Source organism: Anabrus simplex, chromosome 1, assembly GCF_040414725.1.
Source record: "Anabrus simplex isolate iqAnaSimp1 chromosome 1, ASM4041472v1, whole genome shotgun sequence".
NCBI classification, from domain to species: Eukaryota; Metazoa; Arthropoda; class Insecta; order Orthoptera; family Tettigoniidae; genus Anabrus; species Anabrus simplex.
The window spans coordinates 820,688,882-820,704,601 of record NC_090265.1 but is presented as its reverse complement, the minus strand read 5'-3'; the positions used below and the strand labels follow the sequence as shown (position 1 = coordinate 820,704,601).

General features: G+C 41.1%; 1 protein-coding gene across 1 annotated transcript in view; it reads left to right on the top strand.

Moving 5' to 3' along the window:
- The window catches only part of LOC136857141 (serine/threonine-protein phosphatase 6 regulatory ankyrin repeat subunit B), a 140,122-nt gene that overhangs the window by 101,346 nt on the left and 23,056 nt on the right, over positions 1–15,720 (top strand). The window contains exon 6 of the mRNA XM_068224986.1: positions 7,729–8,727. Coding sequence (XP_068081087.1) covers positions 7,729–8,727 — 999 coding nt within the window. The remainder of the gene's footprint in view (positions 1–7,728; positions 8,728–15,720) is intronic.

Below are 15,720 nucleotides of genomic sequence, written 5' to 3'. Positions count from 1 at the left end.
TGTTTCGTAATACTCTTTCGCAACTTTTTTTTTTTTTTTTTTTTTTTTTGTATCTCTTCAAAACTGGTCTACGTTGCTGTAATGTTGTCCTCTTTCCTCTTGATGTATTGGCCTAAGTGGTCACTGTTATATATACCGAGCAATTGGCCGTGCGGCTTGGGTCACGTAGCAATCAGCCTGCATTCGGGACAAAGTGGGTTCGAACTGCATTGTCTGCAGCCCTGATCTGAAACTGGTTTTCCCTGGTTTCCTGTTTTCGCCCCAGGCAAATGCCGGGGCTGTACCTTAATTAAGGCCACGGCCGCTTCCTTCCCACTCCTAACCCTTTCCTGTCCCATCATCGCCATAAGACCTATCTGTGTCGGTGCGGTGTAAAGCAACTGAAAAACCTGTTATCTGTAGTTCAGTAGTAATGTACTACGTAGTCTAAGTTTATGAATGGTTACCTTTTTAAGATTCGAAATTAGCTATTAATTAATATAATTATGTTGCTGGTTAAGAGTAAGACAGAGACAGCTGTCCCTAACTTTGCCAGGATAAATAAATTATTATCTACCTATCACTGTACGTAGACTGTGACGTCTTACTGCGTTCAGCCCTGCACGCCTCAGTGAATCAAATAAACGCATCCTCTATTTCTAGCTAACATCTGGAACCCAAGATTACAGGTCCACACCCTACGGAGGTAGTCATTTTTGTTAAGGAGAAAGTAAATTCGGTACTTCGTGATTTGAATCCCGACTAATACAGATCAAATTTTGAAATGAAAATCGAATACCACGTAAAACTAGAGGTTCCACGTCTGTGCTCACGATATCAACAGTCACGAAAACTACAATCTTACTTCCTTCCTTATTTTAAATTGAGTGTATGTTCAGTATCTTAGAAGTTCCCGTTGATTGCTTTGGTTCCCACTGTGGACCAATGGTAGTGTGTCGGTCTCTGGATCCCAAGAGTGCGGGTTCAAACCCGGCAAAAGTAGTCGGACTTTTCAAGGGTAGAAAAGAGTCCTCTCGGCACTCTATGTCGTACAATGTCGACACATCTGGTGTTCACTCGACAAAAATAATTAAATAAAAACTCAATTATAGGTCACCTAAAAGAGAGCCGTATTATTCAGCCATCTGGTAGAGTAAATGGAACGTCGAAACTGACGAGCAGGCATCCTAGATGGCGTCAAATCAAATTAAAATGCCTGCTCACGGTAACTGAGGCATATTATTATTTTTATTTATTTTATTATTTTAATATAAATATTGGATATTAACGTTTACCGAGTGCAGTGGCCGCGCGTGTTAACGTGCTACGGCGATGGAGCAAAGCTTTGCATTCGGGAGGAGAGTGGGTTCGAATCCCACCGTCGGCTGTCCTGGGAATGGTTCTGTAGTTTCCCATTTTCACTTCCAGGAAAATCCCGGGACAGTTTCTCTTCAAATGATACAGCCGACTCAATCAATCAATACTGATCTGCATTTAGGGCAGTCGCCCACGTGGCAGATTCCCTATCTGTTGTTTTCCTAATCTTTTAAATGATTTCAAAGAAATTGGAAATTTATTGAACATCTCCCTTGGTAAGTTATTCCAATCCCTAACTCCCCTTCCTATAAATGAATAGTTGCACTATTTTTCTTCTTGAATTCCAACGTTATCTTCATATTGTGATCTTTCCTACCTTTAGCCAACGGCCATAACCGTGTTGAAACACCGGATCCCGTGAGATCTCCGAAGTTAAGCAACATTGGGCGTGGTCAGGAGTTGGATGGGTTGCCACGCGCTGCTGGTGGGGGGTAAGGGAATGGAGGAGCGGAAAGGAACTGGCCACCCTACCGCACGTAAACTCCGGCTAAGGAACACCTCTGCGGAGGTTCGGACCTGCCTTCGGGCAGAATAACCCTTACCTACCTACTTTTAAAGACGCCACTCAGACTTATTCGTCTACTAATGTCATTCCACGCCATATCTCCGCTGACAGCTCAGAACATACCACATAGTCGAGCAGCTCGTCTTCTTTCTCCCAAGTCTTCCCAGCCCAAACTTTGCAACATTTTTGCAACGCTACTCTTTTTGTCGGAAATCACCCAGAACAAATCGAGCTGCTTTTCTTTGGATTTTTTCCAGTTCTTGGATCAAGTAATCCTGGTGAGGGTCCCATACACTGGAACCATACTCTAGTTGGGGTCTTACCACAGACGTATATGCCCTCCCCTTTACATCCTTACTACAACCCCTAAACCACCTTCCACCTGTTACCCATTTTTATTCACCGTCATTGATTTCTGTTCATTTTCACCGTCATTAGCTTCTCAACTGAGGCTGGCGTCAGAAAGGGCATCCAGCAGTAAAAACATGCTATATAATATCACCTCATCTCATCACCGACCCAGTATCAAGATATGGAACTGAGAGGCAGACGTACAATACAGATTAACATTTAAAACTAAGTAAGTATACCTCCGCCGCCTCTGTGGTGTAGTGGTTAGCGTGATTAGCTGCCACCCCCGGAGGTCCGACTCTGCCACGAAATTTGAAAAGTGGTACGAGGTCTGGAACGGGGTTCACTCAGCCTCGGGAGGTCAACTGAGTAGAGGTGTGTTCGATTCCCACTTCACCTCCAGGCGAATGCCGGGATGGTACCTAACTTAAGGCCACGGCCGCTTCCTTCCCTCATCCTTGCCTATCCCTTCCAATCTTCCCATCCCCCTACAAGGCCCCTGTTCACCATAGCAGGTGAGGCCGCCTGGGCGAAGTACTGGTCATACTCCCCAGTTGTATCCCCCGACCAAGAGTCTGAAGCTCCAGGACACTGCCCTTGAGGCGGTAGAGGTGGGATCCCTCGCTGAGTCCGAGGGAAAAGCCGAACCTGGAGGGTAAACAGATGATGATGATGATGAAGTATACCTCCAGTATTTCTTCAAACAACCCTAGTAATTTCCAGAATTTCATGGGTGCACATACGTACATACATACAAACATTACATCTTCTATGTCTTTCAGCCTTCGCTCTACAAGTCAATTATTAAGCATCTCCTCAATCATGCATTGTAACTTGCTCGTTTAATTCCACACCTCTATCATTAAATCATTAAAACCGAGACAGACCATCGTCACCTTGCCTCTGTTTCTCTTACCCTGCATGGCCCGAGTCTAATGTTAGTCTCCTAGGTAATCTGTCCTCCTACATTCATCTCATATGATCCCATCACCGAAGCAAGTTCAAATGCACATCTTCATCTATCGAGTTTATTGTGGTTTATTTCCAACGTAGGCTTTATCCCCAAATTCCGCGTACTCTCCTGCCATTGTTCTCACCTGCTCGATCCATTTCTGATGAAACATACAGTAGTGTTTAAAGTGCACTTAGTCTCCTGCCATGGGTTAGAACACTGACTTGTCTTTGGCTCCCCCCCCCCCCACCGGGGGTGGGGATAGTAGAATACACCCACGGTATCCCCTGCCTGTTGTAAGATGAGACTATAAAGGGTATCAGGGGCTGCCAACTTGGGAGTGTGGGCTGGCGACCACGCGAATCTCCTAACTGAGTCTGGCATTGCTTCTACTCACTTGAGCCAGTCTCCTTGTTTTCATCTTTCCTAACTGACGTCCCTTGGTCAACTCTTGTTCTTTTCTAACCCCAACAGTATCAGGTTCTCCGGCTCCAAGGCTAAACGGTTAGCGTGCTGGCCTTTGGTCACAGGGTGCCGGGTTCGATTCCAGGCAGGGTTGGGAAATTTAACCATCATTGGTTAATTTCGCCGGCACTGGGGCTGGGTGTATGTGACATCTTCATCGTCATTTCATCCTCATCACGACGCGCAGGTCACCTACGGGTGTCAAATCCAAAGACCTGCACCTGGCGAGCCGAACCTATCCTCGGACACTCCCGGCATTAAAAGCCATACGCCATTTCATATTAGTACGGTATTAGGATTATGAATTTGCATTTTTACGCACTCGTGGCCCTTGCTTTTCTTTTGCCGATATCTTAGTCCGGCACTGTGGCTAAACTATTAGTATGCTGACCTTCGGTCCAAGATATCCCGGGTTGGATTCCCGGCCGGATCGTGGATTTTAATTTTCATTGCGTAATTCCTCTGGCTCAAGGACGGGATGTTTTTTTGCCGTCTTCAGCATTAAAATGCATCTTAGGTAGGGTCCCATCTTCCCAGACGAGCAGGTCGCCTAAATGGTGTCCACTTGAAAGACCTGCATCAGGACTCTCTGGTGGCCACATGCCATTTTCTTTATTATTATTATTATTATTATTATTATTATTATTATTATTATTATTATTATTATTATTATTATTGACCGCCTCTGTGTAGTGGTTAGCGTGATTAGCTGCCACTCCCGGAGGCCCGGGTTCGATTCCCAGCTCTGCTACGAAATTTGTAAAGTGGTACGAGGGTTAGAACGGGGTCCACTCAGCTTCAGGAGGTCAACTGAGTGGAGGGGGCTTCGACTCCTACTTCAGTAATCCTCGAAGTGGTTTTCCGCAATTTCCCACTTCTCCTCCTGGCAAATGCAGGGATAGTACCTAACTTAAGGCCACGGCCGCTTCCTGCACTCTTGCTTCTCTATCCCTTCCGATCTTCCCATCCCCCAACAAGGTCTCTGTTCAGCCTAGCAGGTGAGATCGCCTAGGCGAGATACTTGTCCTCTTTCCCAGTTGTATCCCCGACCCAAATTCTCATGCTCCAGGACACTGCCCTTGAGGTCGTAGAGGCGAGATCCCTCGTTGAGTCCGACGTAAAAACCATCCCTGGAAGGTAAATGGATTAAGAAAGAAAGAAAGATGATGATGATTATTATTATTATTATTATTATTATTATTATTATTATTATTATTATTATTATTATTATTTCGGATCCATGACTAAATGGTTAGCGTGCTGATCTTTGGTCACAGGGTACCCGAGTTCGATTCCCGGCAGGGTCGGGAATTTTAACCATCATTGGTTAATTTTGCTGGCGTGGGGGCTGGGTATATATGTTGTCCTCATCATCATTTCATCCTCATCACGACGCGCAGGTCGCCTACGGGAGTCAAATCAAAAGACCTGTACCTGGCGAGCCGAACATGTCTTCGAAACCTCCCGGCACTATTCATATTATTATTATTATTATTATTATTATTATTATTATTATTATTATTATTATTATTATTATTATTATTGTTGTATCAATATCTTCATTCTGTGAAGTGTCGAACCTCTTCCTCTTTTCCTTCGGTTTAATGTTAAGGGAAGATGGTTGACTTAAAACAATAACACCACCACCTGTCTCCGGCTCATCCATAGCTTTCACAGTATGGAAGAGACCAAGATATGAGCAATGCTAGTAACGCAATTGCCTGATGGAATACTCGCTCATGTGATAGACTAGTGTATTAATTTCAGTGGGCTTGGCAGACTGACAGCACCTTCTTACTCAGCGAGGAAAGCAACGACAAATTACCTCAACCTCATTTCCCTAGTGTACCCTTCAGTGACTGACCATCCATGACAGGTGATGCATCTCCCGAATGCAAGCTTACATCTTATTCAACCTGTAGCACACAACTAACCGTTGGGATGGCTAAATATTATTTCAATATTGATTTGAATGCATTGCCCATGAACAGTTTGAATTTATTAGCAAATATATTTATCTAATAATTATGGTTTGCTTATTGTGTTTAAATATTTATTAGGGGCAGCTGCATTAGTCTATTACTCTGTAACCATACACACTGCTCCTTGCTGCTCTTTAAAAGTAAATATTTGTTAAAAATATGTTGATTTTAAAAAATATACATCTACGGTATTAATTGTTAACATTTGACCTTTTCATTCTCAGTATACCAAGTGAACAGGGTTGCCAGACGTCCTGGATTTTATGGGACAGTCTCATATTCATGCTAAATGTCCCACGTCCCAGAGAGTAGTGACTGAATGATTGACTGAATAAGTATGGTCCAATAAAGTACTACTATTTTGTTTATTACAGTTTATCAAAATTGAAGGAGAACACGCATCATGTTGCACTGCCTCTATGAAACGAAACAAATATACTCACCATTGACAATTGCGGAAGCTAATACCACGCTGCTCACTCTGGATTCATCGTAGCGTGCACGTACCCTCAGGCCATGTGCTCATTGATAATATAAACATGACAACTTTGTTATGCTGTGAGATAGACAGTTCTAAGTGTCTTGCACAGAATGCAGAGAACGATGGCAAGGTCACAAACATGGAATACACTGATATTCATTATGAGTATGATTTATGTGATGAAAATGTCTTAGTGTTGATTTCCAAACAGACAGCAACTTCAAAGACATATGCTGGAGACAGTGCATCACAACATACGAGAAAATTGTACAGCACTGGGAAGATCAGTAGCTGGGCATGAAGGATGGGACACTGAAACAGTAGAAGGTGTTTTAGACATAGTTCATGCCAGTTCCTGAATCAAGACTCGCCAAGCTGCAGCTCGAATATGCATACGACAATGTATGAAATGGAGTATTTTACATCAGAATGGGCTATACCCATTCCATTTACAACTTGTGCAAGCACTCCATCCTGAGGATGATGAAAAATGGCCCAGTTTCTCTCAGTGGCTGCTGCATAGTTTTGGTGGTGAACCCAATTTGCTTGGTCAGATTAGTCAGATTTGTCATAACAAACACCCATAATGCACACATATGGGCTCTTGAGCAACCCTCAGATCCATCCTGTCAGGAAAGATTTTCATTGATGTCTGTATGGAAATAGTGGGCACCTCAGAAGCCCTGATTTAATCCCTCTTGATTGATTTTTTGGTTCCTATGAAGGAAGTGATCCATGCTTTGGAAGCCTACCTTTAGCTTTCTTGCTAATATCATCAAGGTGATATCCCTTGCATCACCTTCACTGCATTGCATTCCAATATTTATCCCAGAATTGGTCAAAATGGACTTGTATGTTGATTATGGGGAGAGGATATTTTAAGGAGTCCATCACAATATATAATTTACGAGGTATTCTAACAAGGATTTAAAAGAGAGCTTAGCCAGCAACTGCAAGATTCGAGCCTATTATGGTAGTGAAGAAAATTTCCTGCTGACAACTCTATTGATTGAGGTGCTGGACATTCAGTTTTAAAGCACAAGTAACCCTATTCAGTTCATTGTTCCTTAATTGTAAATATGTATGTATTTGTTGTTTATAAAAGTGTGTATTAGACATACACTAAATAAATAAATAAATAAATAAATAAATAAATAAATAAATAAATAAATAAATAATCCACACTATTTTCTATTACCTTATCTCTTTTTTTTTTTTTTTCCTCCATCCAGACTTATTGCCCTCCTGTTCCTTATACCCACCCCCTGGGAGCCATAACAATTATCATCATCATCACACAATTTGCTTTAGGCCTACATCACACCAACACACATAGGTCTTATGGCAACAATGGGAAGGGAAAGGAAAGGGCTAGGAGTAGGAAGGAAGTGGCCATGGCCTTAAGTAAGGTACAACCCCAGCATTTGCCTGGTATGAAAATGGGAAACCACAGAAAACCATTTTCAGGACTGTTCAACAGTGCGGTTCATACCCAATATCTCCCAAATGTACGCTCATGGCTGCATGCCCCTAACCGCATGGCCATCTCGCTCAGTATCATCAGCATCATCATCATCACTGTCATACATGTTCTGTTATTACAGTGTATTAATTAGAACTTGTTTACCTTTTTCAGGTTTTCTTTCCAAAAATGGCATCTACAGACAATGAATTAATTATAGCAGCAACTAGAGGGAATGAAGAAACCATAAGAAATTTACTGAAACAGAACAATCATGCAAACATCTCACAGGAAGATCTTGATAATGCCCTCCTCAAAGCAGCATCTAATGGTCATTCGAACTGCATACAAATTCTTCTCGAAAGTGGGGCCAACAAGAATATTAAGAATCCAGATGGATATACACCTCTGGCTCTTGCAGTATCTTTTAGACAGTTTGAGTGCGTTTCGTTACTAGTAAAGAGTGGGGCAGAAATGAATTCAGCTGATACCAAAGGTTATACAGCTTTGCACAGAGCAGTCATCATAGGTGATATAGAATGTACTAAATTCCTATTAGAAAGTGACAGTAATATTCATGCTGAAGAAGAACTAGGAAATACTCCTCTCCATCTAGCTAGTGGTAAAGGATTTCTAGAATGTGTAGAAATGCTGTTAGAGAAAGGAGCCAATGTGAATTCAAAAGATCTACGTGGTCTTACACCACTACATTTAGCATCTTCAAATGGACATCAGGAGTGCATTTCTTTATTATTAGTACATGGAGCAAACATTGCAGCTGAAAGTAATGTTGGTGCTACCCCTCTTCACATGGCTGCTTTATCAGGACATCTAGAATGTATTTCTGAACTTCTGAAACATGGTGCTAGCATATCAGTTCATCAAGAGGAAGGTTTTACACCTCTGCATATGGCTGCAATAAAAGGTCATGCAGGCTGCATACCAGTGTTATTGGAAAATGGTAGTAACATTGAAGCAGTTACAGGAAAGGGCTGGACAGCATTGAGCTTGGCAATAAGACAGCAGCATCTCGACTGTGTCAAAATTCTATTAGAACATGGAGCTGATGTGAATGCTACCAGCAAAGAGGGCCACAGTATCCTTCGCACTGCAGTAGAGATTGGGAATACAGAACTGGTGAGAACAATCTTGGATGCAGGAGCCGATTTAAAGGTTTGTATCACTTATCGTAAAAGTGGGGTTTGGGGAACTTGATGATTAATAAATCAATTGCTCACCACCGATCTGCATTTAAAGCTGTTGCCCACATGGTAGATTCTCTATTCTTTTCTTGATTTCAAAGAAGTTGGAAATTAATCAAACATATTTGCCCCAATTTGTCCACTTATATTCCAACTTTATCATCAGATCAGAGTCCGGCGCATGGCTAAATGGTTAGCGTGCTGGCCTTTGGCCACAGGGGTCCCGGGTTCGATTCCTAGCAGTGCCGGGATTTTTAATCATAATTGGTTAATTCCTCTGGCACGGGGACTGGGTATATGTGTCGTCTTCATCATTATTTCATCCTCATCACGACACGCAGGTCGCCTACGGGTGTCGCATTAAAAGACCTGCACCTGGCGAGCCAAACATGTCCTCAGACACTCCCGGCACTAAAAGCCATATGCCATTTCATTTCATCAGATCAGAACTTTTATTTTCAAAATGGAATATTTTCCTCCCTGTGTGGGTAGGGGTGGTAGAAGAACACCCATGATATCCCTTGCCTGTTGTAAGAGGCAACTAAAAGGGCCCCCAGAAATGGCATACAAATTCTACCACAGGGCCCTTAGCTTAGTCCTTGGCATTGCTTCCACTTACTTGTACCAGGCTCCTCACTTTCATCTATCCTATCCGACCTCCCTTGATCAACTCTTGTTCTTTTCTGACGCCAATAGCATTAGAGCACTCGAGGCCTAGAGAGTCGTTTATTTTCACACCCTTTATGGCCCTTGTCTTCCTTTAGCCAATACCTTAATTGTTTTGAAGTGTCGGATCCCTTCCATTTTTTCTCTCTGATTAGTGTTATATAGAGGATGGTTGGCTAGTTGTTCTTCCTCTTAAAACAATAATCATCACCACCACCGGATATTTCCCCTGGTGGCAAAATCATCAGAAATACTAAATACATATTTATACATAATATTGTCTCCTGCTGAGTTCTTACTTCCTCATTCTACATTTGAATGATTGCACATCTTTTGGGAAAGATGTCCTTTGGTAAGCTGTTTCATTCTCTTTACCCCCTTCCTGTCCAGCTCCATGGCTAAATGATTAGCGTGCTGGCCTTTGGTCACAGGAGTCCCGGGTTCGATTCCCGGCAGGGTCGGGAATTTTAACCATCATTGGTTAATTTCTCTGGCACGGGGGCTGGGTGTATGTGTTGTCTCATTTCATCCTCATCACGACGCGCAGGTCGCCTACGGGTGACAAATCGAAAGACCTGCACTTGACGAGCCGAACATGTCCTCGGACACTCCTGGCACTAAAAGCCATACGCCATTTCATTTCATTTACCCCCTTCCTACAAATGAATATTTCATATAGTGATGTTTCCTACTTTCACCCGGCACAAATCATGCTTCTTTATCCATTTCACAAATCAAAACTTCCAGTACTATTTGCTATCTCCTATTCTCAGTACTGCCAAACTGAAACTGGTAATTTAAAAAAAAACTCATATTTACTTATGCAGATCACAGAAGTTGGAAAGTGGTTCTGCAGATCTCCATGCCCCAGCTGTTTTTTATTGTAGCACAATGAATACGATTTTAAGAGAAAGCTACAGTTGTCTAGTTGTAGTACATAATAAATGTAGACTTACAACTTATAACTCTCATTTTTGGTCCCGTATTGGCATCAACTCCACTAGGGTTAGGTTTGAATGGAGAATTCCATCTTCCAATACTTATTTGTTTTTTATTGTTGGTCTATGTGTTTATGTAACATAATCCAGCTTAAAATCTAATTACAACATTAAAAAGTACATGTTTCATTCCTAATGTGGAACATCTTCAGCTAAAAATGATACAAAAATTGGCATAAACAAAATTAAAAACACTGATGATGATGATGATGATGATGATGATGATGATGATGATGATGATGATAATTATGATGATGAAATTTCCTTCATGTTCGGTTAAAACGTCAACAAATCAATGTTCAAGTTTAAGATACTGATGTAAGGGATCTTCTTTCTTCAAAAGCCTACATTTTTAATTTTGTCAAAAGCTTTCTCAATATCTAGGAAAATAAGGATGACTTTTCCTTTTTTTCCCAGTGTTTCTCCATGATCCTCCTTATAGAAAATATCAGATCTGTTGTTGACCTATTCTTTCTAAAACCACACTGCTCCTCTTCAAGCTGTGGTTCAATGATGGTTCTTAATCTCTGTTCTATGATTCGTTCCATTATTTTGAGTTCATGAGATAGAAATATCAATTATATATCATGTTTGGAATTCCATGGATATATTGATATTTAAATTTTCACCAATATATAAATTACAAAATACTGTACTGTCTCATCTCATCTCTCTTTGTCATGCCAAGTGATGTTTCCATCTTCTTTCTCCAGGGCCTTTATTCCTTCATAGTTGCATGTCGTATTTTCCAATACTGTCCTGCAGAAGCTGACACAAGATGAAAAATACTTTTAAAATATCCCTTAACAGGAGAAAAGCCCAAAATATGCACTATTAAAAGAAAACTAACCCAAATATGTAACTCACTTAATAATTCAAAGTCTGATAATAAACATTTAACTTTATCTTGAGGGGCAAAATTCATCTAAACCAGCAGATCCATATTCTACTATATAGAATTTATAGTCATTTCTCTAGACATGGGGTGTGATCATTCCATTTCAGAAGGCTGTCTATCACTATACCTTACTATTTCTTCTTCCACCACCCTTGTCCAGAGAACTCGTGAGGCAGGCAGTGAATCATTGACTCCACCACATCCTGATCACTTCATATAGGCTATTATTATGGCAGATTAGCCACACCCAAATGCATTTTATACCTTACTGCCATGTTTTGATGAGGCTGCCCCTAACCTGGGGAACAGATTTCTTTAGCAGCCACTCCTAACTGGAGAACAGACACTGTATACGAGATATCAGTAGCATTTCCTCCACTGAAGGACTAACACCCACTTAAAGCAGCTCCTCTCCAAAGATTACATGTGATAAATTTCATATTTGAGCCAGTATTGTCGTTAAGTATTAACTTGTGAAATCCTTACATCAAATGTTCCACCTTTACATTACTGTGAATCATCTTTGTTGTTAAGACTACATCCATATACATAAAAAAAGAGTTTTGTCTGTACATTGCTCAGAATTTGAAAATAATTGTATTTCTGTATCAGTCATGTCCATAGTAACAAGAAAATGTACTTTTTACTTTTCCGTAATTTCTGTCTGTCTGTCTGTCTGTCTGTCTGTCTGTCTGTCTGTCTGTCTGTCTGTCTGTCTGTCTGTCTGTCTGTCTGTCTGTCTGTCTGTCTGTCTGTCTGTCTGTCTGTCTGTCTGTCTGTCTGTCTGTCTGTCTGTACACGCATCACTAGAAAACGGCTGGAGAGAATTTAATGAAAATCGGTATGTTAAGTCGGGGGATGAGCTGCTACAATCTAGGCTATAAATAATTTTATTCACGCTGAGTGAAATGGTAGTTTAGGGGAAGGTCTTAAATTTAATTATTGAATATTTATATTAGTAGTGGTCCTATTGATAAATACTATATAACTAAAGTTATATAGAATTAAATTTCCAATCAATTATGTCTTATACATTTTTACCGTACCGGCTCTGATAACACAGATATTAACGAATTTGCATTTTTGTTCCTAAGTCCATATCAGCGCTGAGCTACGAGAAAATGGGTTAACAGAATTTAATGAAAACCGCTATATAGAGTCAAGGAATAAGAAACTACAGTCTAGGCTGTAAATAATTTTATTCGCCCGAGATGAAATGGTAGTTTAGGGGAAGGCGCCTAAAATTTAATTTTTAAATACCGGTACCTATGTTATTGGTGCTATCGAAAAGTAGCCTACTATATAACAAATGTTGTAGACAACACAATTTCCCATCATTTCTGTTTCATTCAGTTTTACTGTACCGACTATGATAAGAGTGGTATTTCAGAAGGCCTACAATATCGAAAGCACATAACACTGATCAACAATAACTTTACATTGACCATTATTTGTTACTGATCAACAATAACTTTACATTGACCATTGTTTGTTGTGATTTCTTCGTTTCTTATGGTGCCACTCAACTGCGATAGATGGGATTACTACCGCGTACCGTACCGAGTATAACAGCCCGACTGAACATTGGCAGGAAATAGCTGGGGAGTTGGAAAACTTTCTTCTTTAGCATGTCACTCCTCTGGTTCATACATTTTCTGATACTGCAGGTACGTAACACACTGGTTCATCATAGTATTCCAGCTATTCGATCCCTACTCTGACGCACTCTTTTGAATGAGCTGTGTGCACACTTACGGCAGAGGCTCGCTTAGTAGTAGTAGTGGTAATAGTAGCAGCAGTATGACCTGGTCTAGAATTACAAATTAAGCCTATTTCAAATTATAGCACCACAATTCACTATATAACTCAAAAGTCAACCCTGAAAAGAGCCGTGTCTTAAGAAAAGCTTCTTCCTCTTCACTTTTATTAAATTCTACATTCATTTAATTCCAAATTAGCAGTGAAGAGGGGGCTTCTCCTCTGGCTTAGAGGAAAAAATTGCCAGTGCAGTGAATTGAGATTTTCCGACTTATCGGTTGCTCCTAGGAAACAGATTAGTAAAAGGGCATAGTTTTTGCCCTGGGACTCTCCACTATTCGCCTCCCCCCGCCCCCGCGCACCGCCGAAAAAAGACAAAGAGTGTTCACGGATTACAGCTGTCTGCGGCTTGGTCATTCCAGCTCTGGAATTCCAGCATAGTACTGTTCGTTAAAAGTGAGAAAGTGTGTAGTCTTTCATTTGATGGAGTATTTCATATGAAAGCATTGCTTTTAATCGCGCCATTCCTACTGACGTCATTGCAATGACCTAGGTTCATTTCAGTTGGGAAAACCACTAAGACAGTCTTTCTGAGGATGTAAAATGGCTGGTGGAGAGTGAGTGTCTGCCATTATAATGAGAACTCCCCAACCTGGTGGTGACTGATGGTAGGCAAGCGGGCCTATCATTACAATGAAAATTCCCTAACACAGTCTTCATATGAGAATAGACGTTTGGTGACTTCCCCGTCGCGTTTCTAGGGTAACGTTAGGAGCTATGCAATATAATACAATTTTGCTCACAACGTATACACTGCCTAGCCTAGAATTCTGTATACAATGTAGAATTCCGTAGCGAAGCACGGGTACATCAGCTAGTTAAAATATATATATATGAGACATGTTTTGTCCCGCTTTCAAGACATCTTCAGTCACAAACAAGAACCATTAAAAATATAGTAAGGACATAATAGAACCATTAAATAAAAAGTCTTTGCATCTTGTTACAATGTGATGTGTTGGGGTTTTGTCAATAAAACCGGTAGTATATTGAGAAAGTCTTAAAACTGACATGACCGGGCGAGCTGGCCGTGCGCGTAGAGGCGCGCGGCTGTGAGCTTGCATCCGGGAGATAGTAGGTTCGAATCCCACTATCGGCAGCCCTGAAAATGGTTTTCCGTGGTTTCCCATTTTCACACCAGGCAAATGCTGGGGCTGTACCTTAATTAAGGCCACGGCCGCTTCCTTCCAACTCCTAGGCCTTTCCTATCCCATCGTCGCCATAAGACCTATCTGTGTCGGTGCGACGTAAAGCCCCTAGCAAAAAAAAAAAACTGACATGAACATGAATATGATGTAAATCACAACGTCCAAATGTTACTCAGGTTAATATATCACTCTCTCCATGGACTGCACAGATTTAATGCAACATCAGTCATTTTATGAAATGAATTGATTGTGCTGATATTGATAACACAACACTGTAACATTGCATGAAGCTACTTTAAGTGAGACATTAACTTGGACAGTCTATGTATACAATCAATAACGTGTGCAATATTTTTTATGACAATGACAATACTGTCCAAAGATGCTGGTCCATCTAAACATTCAATGAGAGTTATTTTCTGCAAAATGTTGCAATGTTTCTTTGTGTGAAAAGGCAATGCAATACTTATTTTCATTCAGAGTCTCAAAATTGTGCTAATATACACTGCCAGAATAAAAACATGCAACATCCTCAAGGACTGCATTTGGTAGCATCAGGGTACAATATGTGCATACTAAGGGGGGGGGGGGTGTTAGCGATTCATCACAGACATCGGTGATTAGATGGCACTCAGGAGGCCTGTCCGTGAGCACTCTGTTTTGACACTGCAGGCAGTAACTGTGCTGATGTTAGATGTGAACAATGTTTGTAACATATTCTAGGATATAACCATGCCCTGCTGATGAGTATGTGCTCCTGTTGAACAACTCCAGCTATTTGAACGGGGTCGCATTGTGGGCCTGTGGGAAGCTGGACGGATGTATTGACGGATTACTGCACATGTTGGGCACAATGTAAGATCACCAGATCTCTCGTCCATTGAACGCATATGGGACATGATGAAGCGGGAACTTACGAGTTCTCCAGAGCCTGCGAGAACAATTGCGAAATTGCATCGAAAGGTGCAAGATGCTTGGGAGAATTTATTGCAGGGTGCCATTCGGCACCTTTAGGATCATTTGCATTTGTGAATACACGCCTGCACTGCCACCATACAGAGCGTACACTGTATATTGATGCTGTTGTTTGGGCATCCTTTACTGTGGTATGTATGTTTCATTTCATCTGAATTTGTAATCGTATACTCCTGCAATGATGAACTACCTGTCACATTACTTCTGAATAAAATGACCTTTTCCTTGAGGATGTTGCATGGTTTTTTTCAGCAGTGTACATTCTCAGTACACTCAAATTGAGCATTTCTGTCTATATTCTAAATAACTCATTAAATGATAATTTTCTAGTCTGCAATTAGAAATTTCTCTGTGTATTACAAGTGTCCTAAGAGTTGCTGATAATTATTAGGCCAAATAACGGGCATGGTGCACTTATGTTGTACATTGTTTGATGGACCTTTATGTTTTCTTATATAATT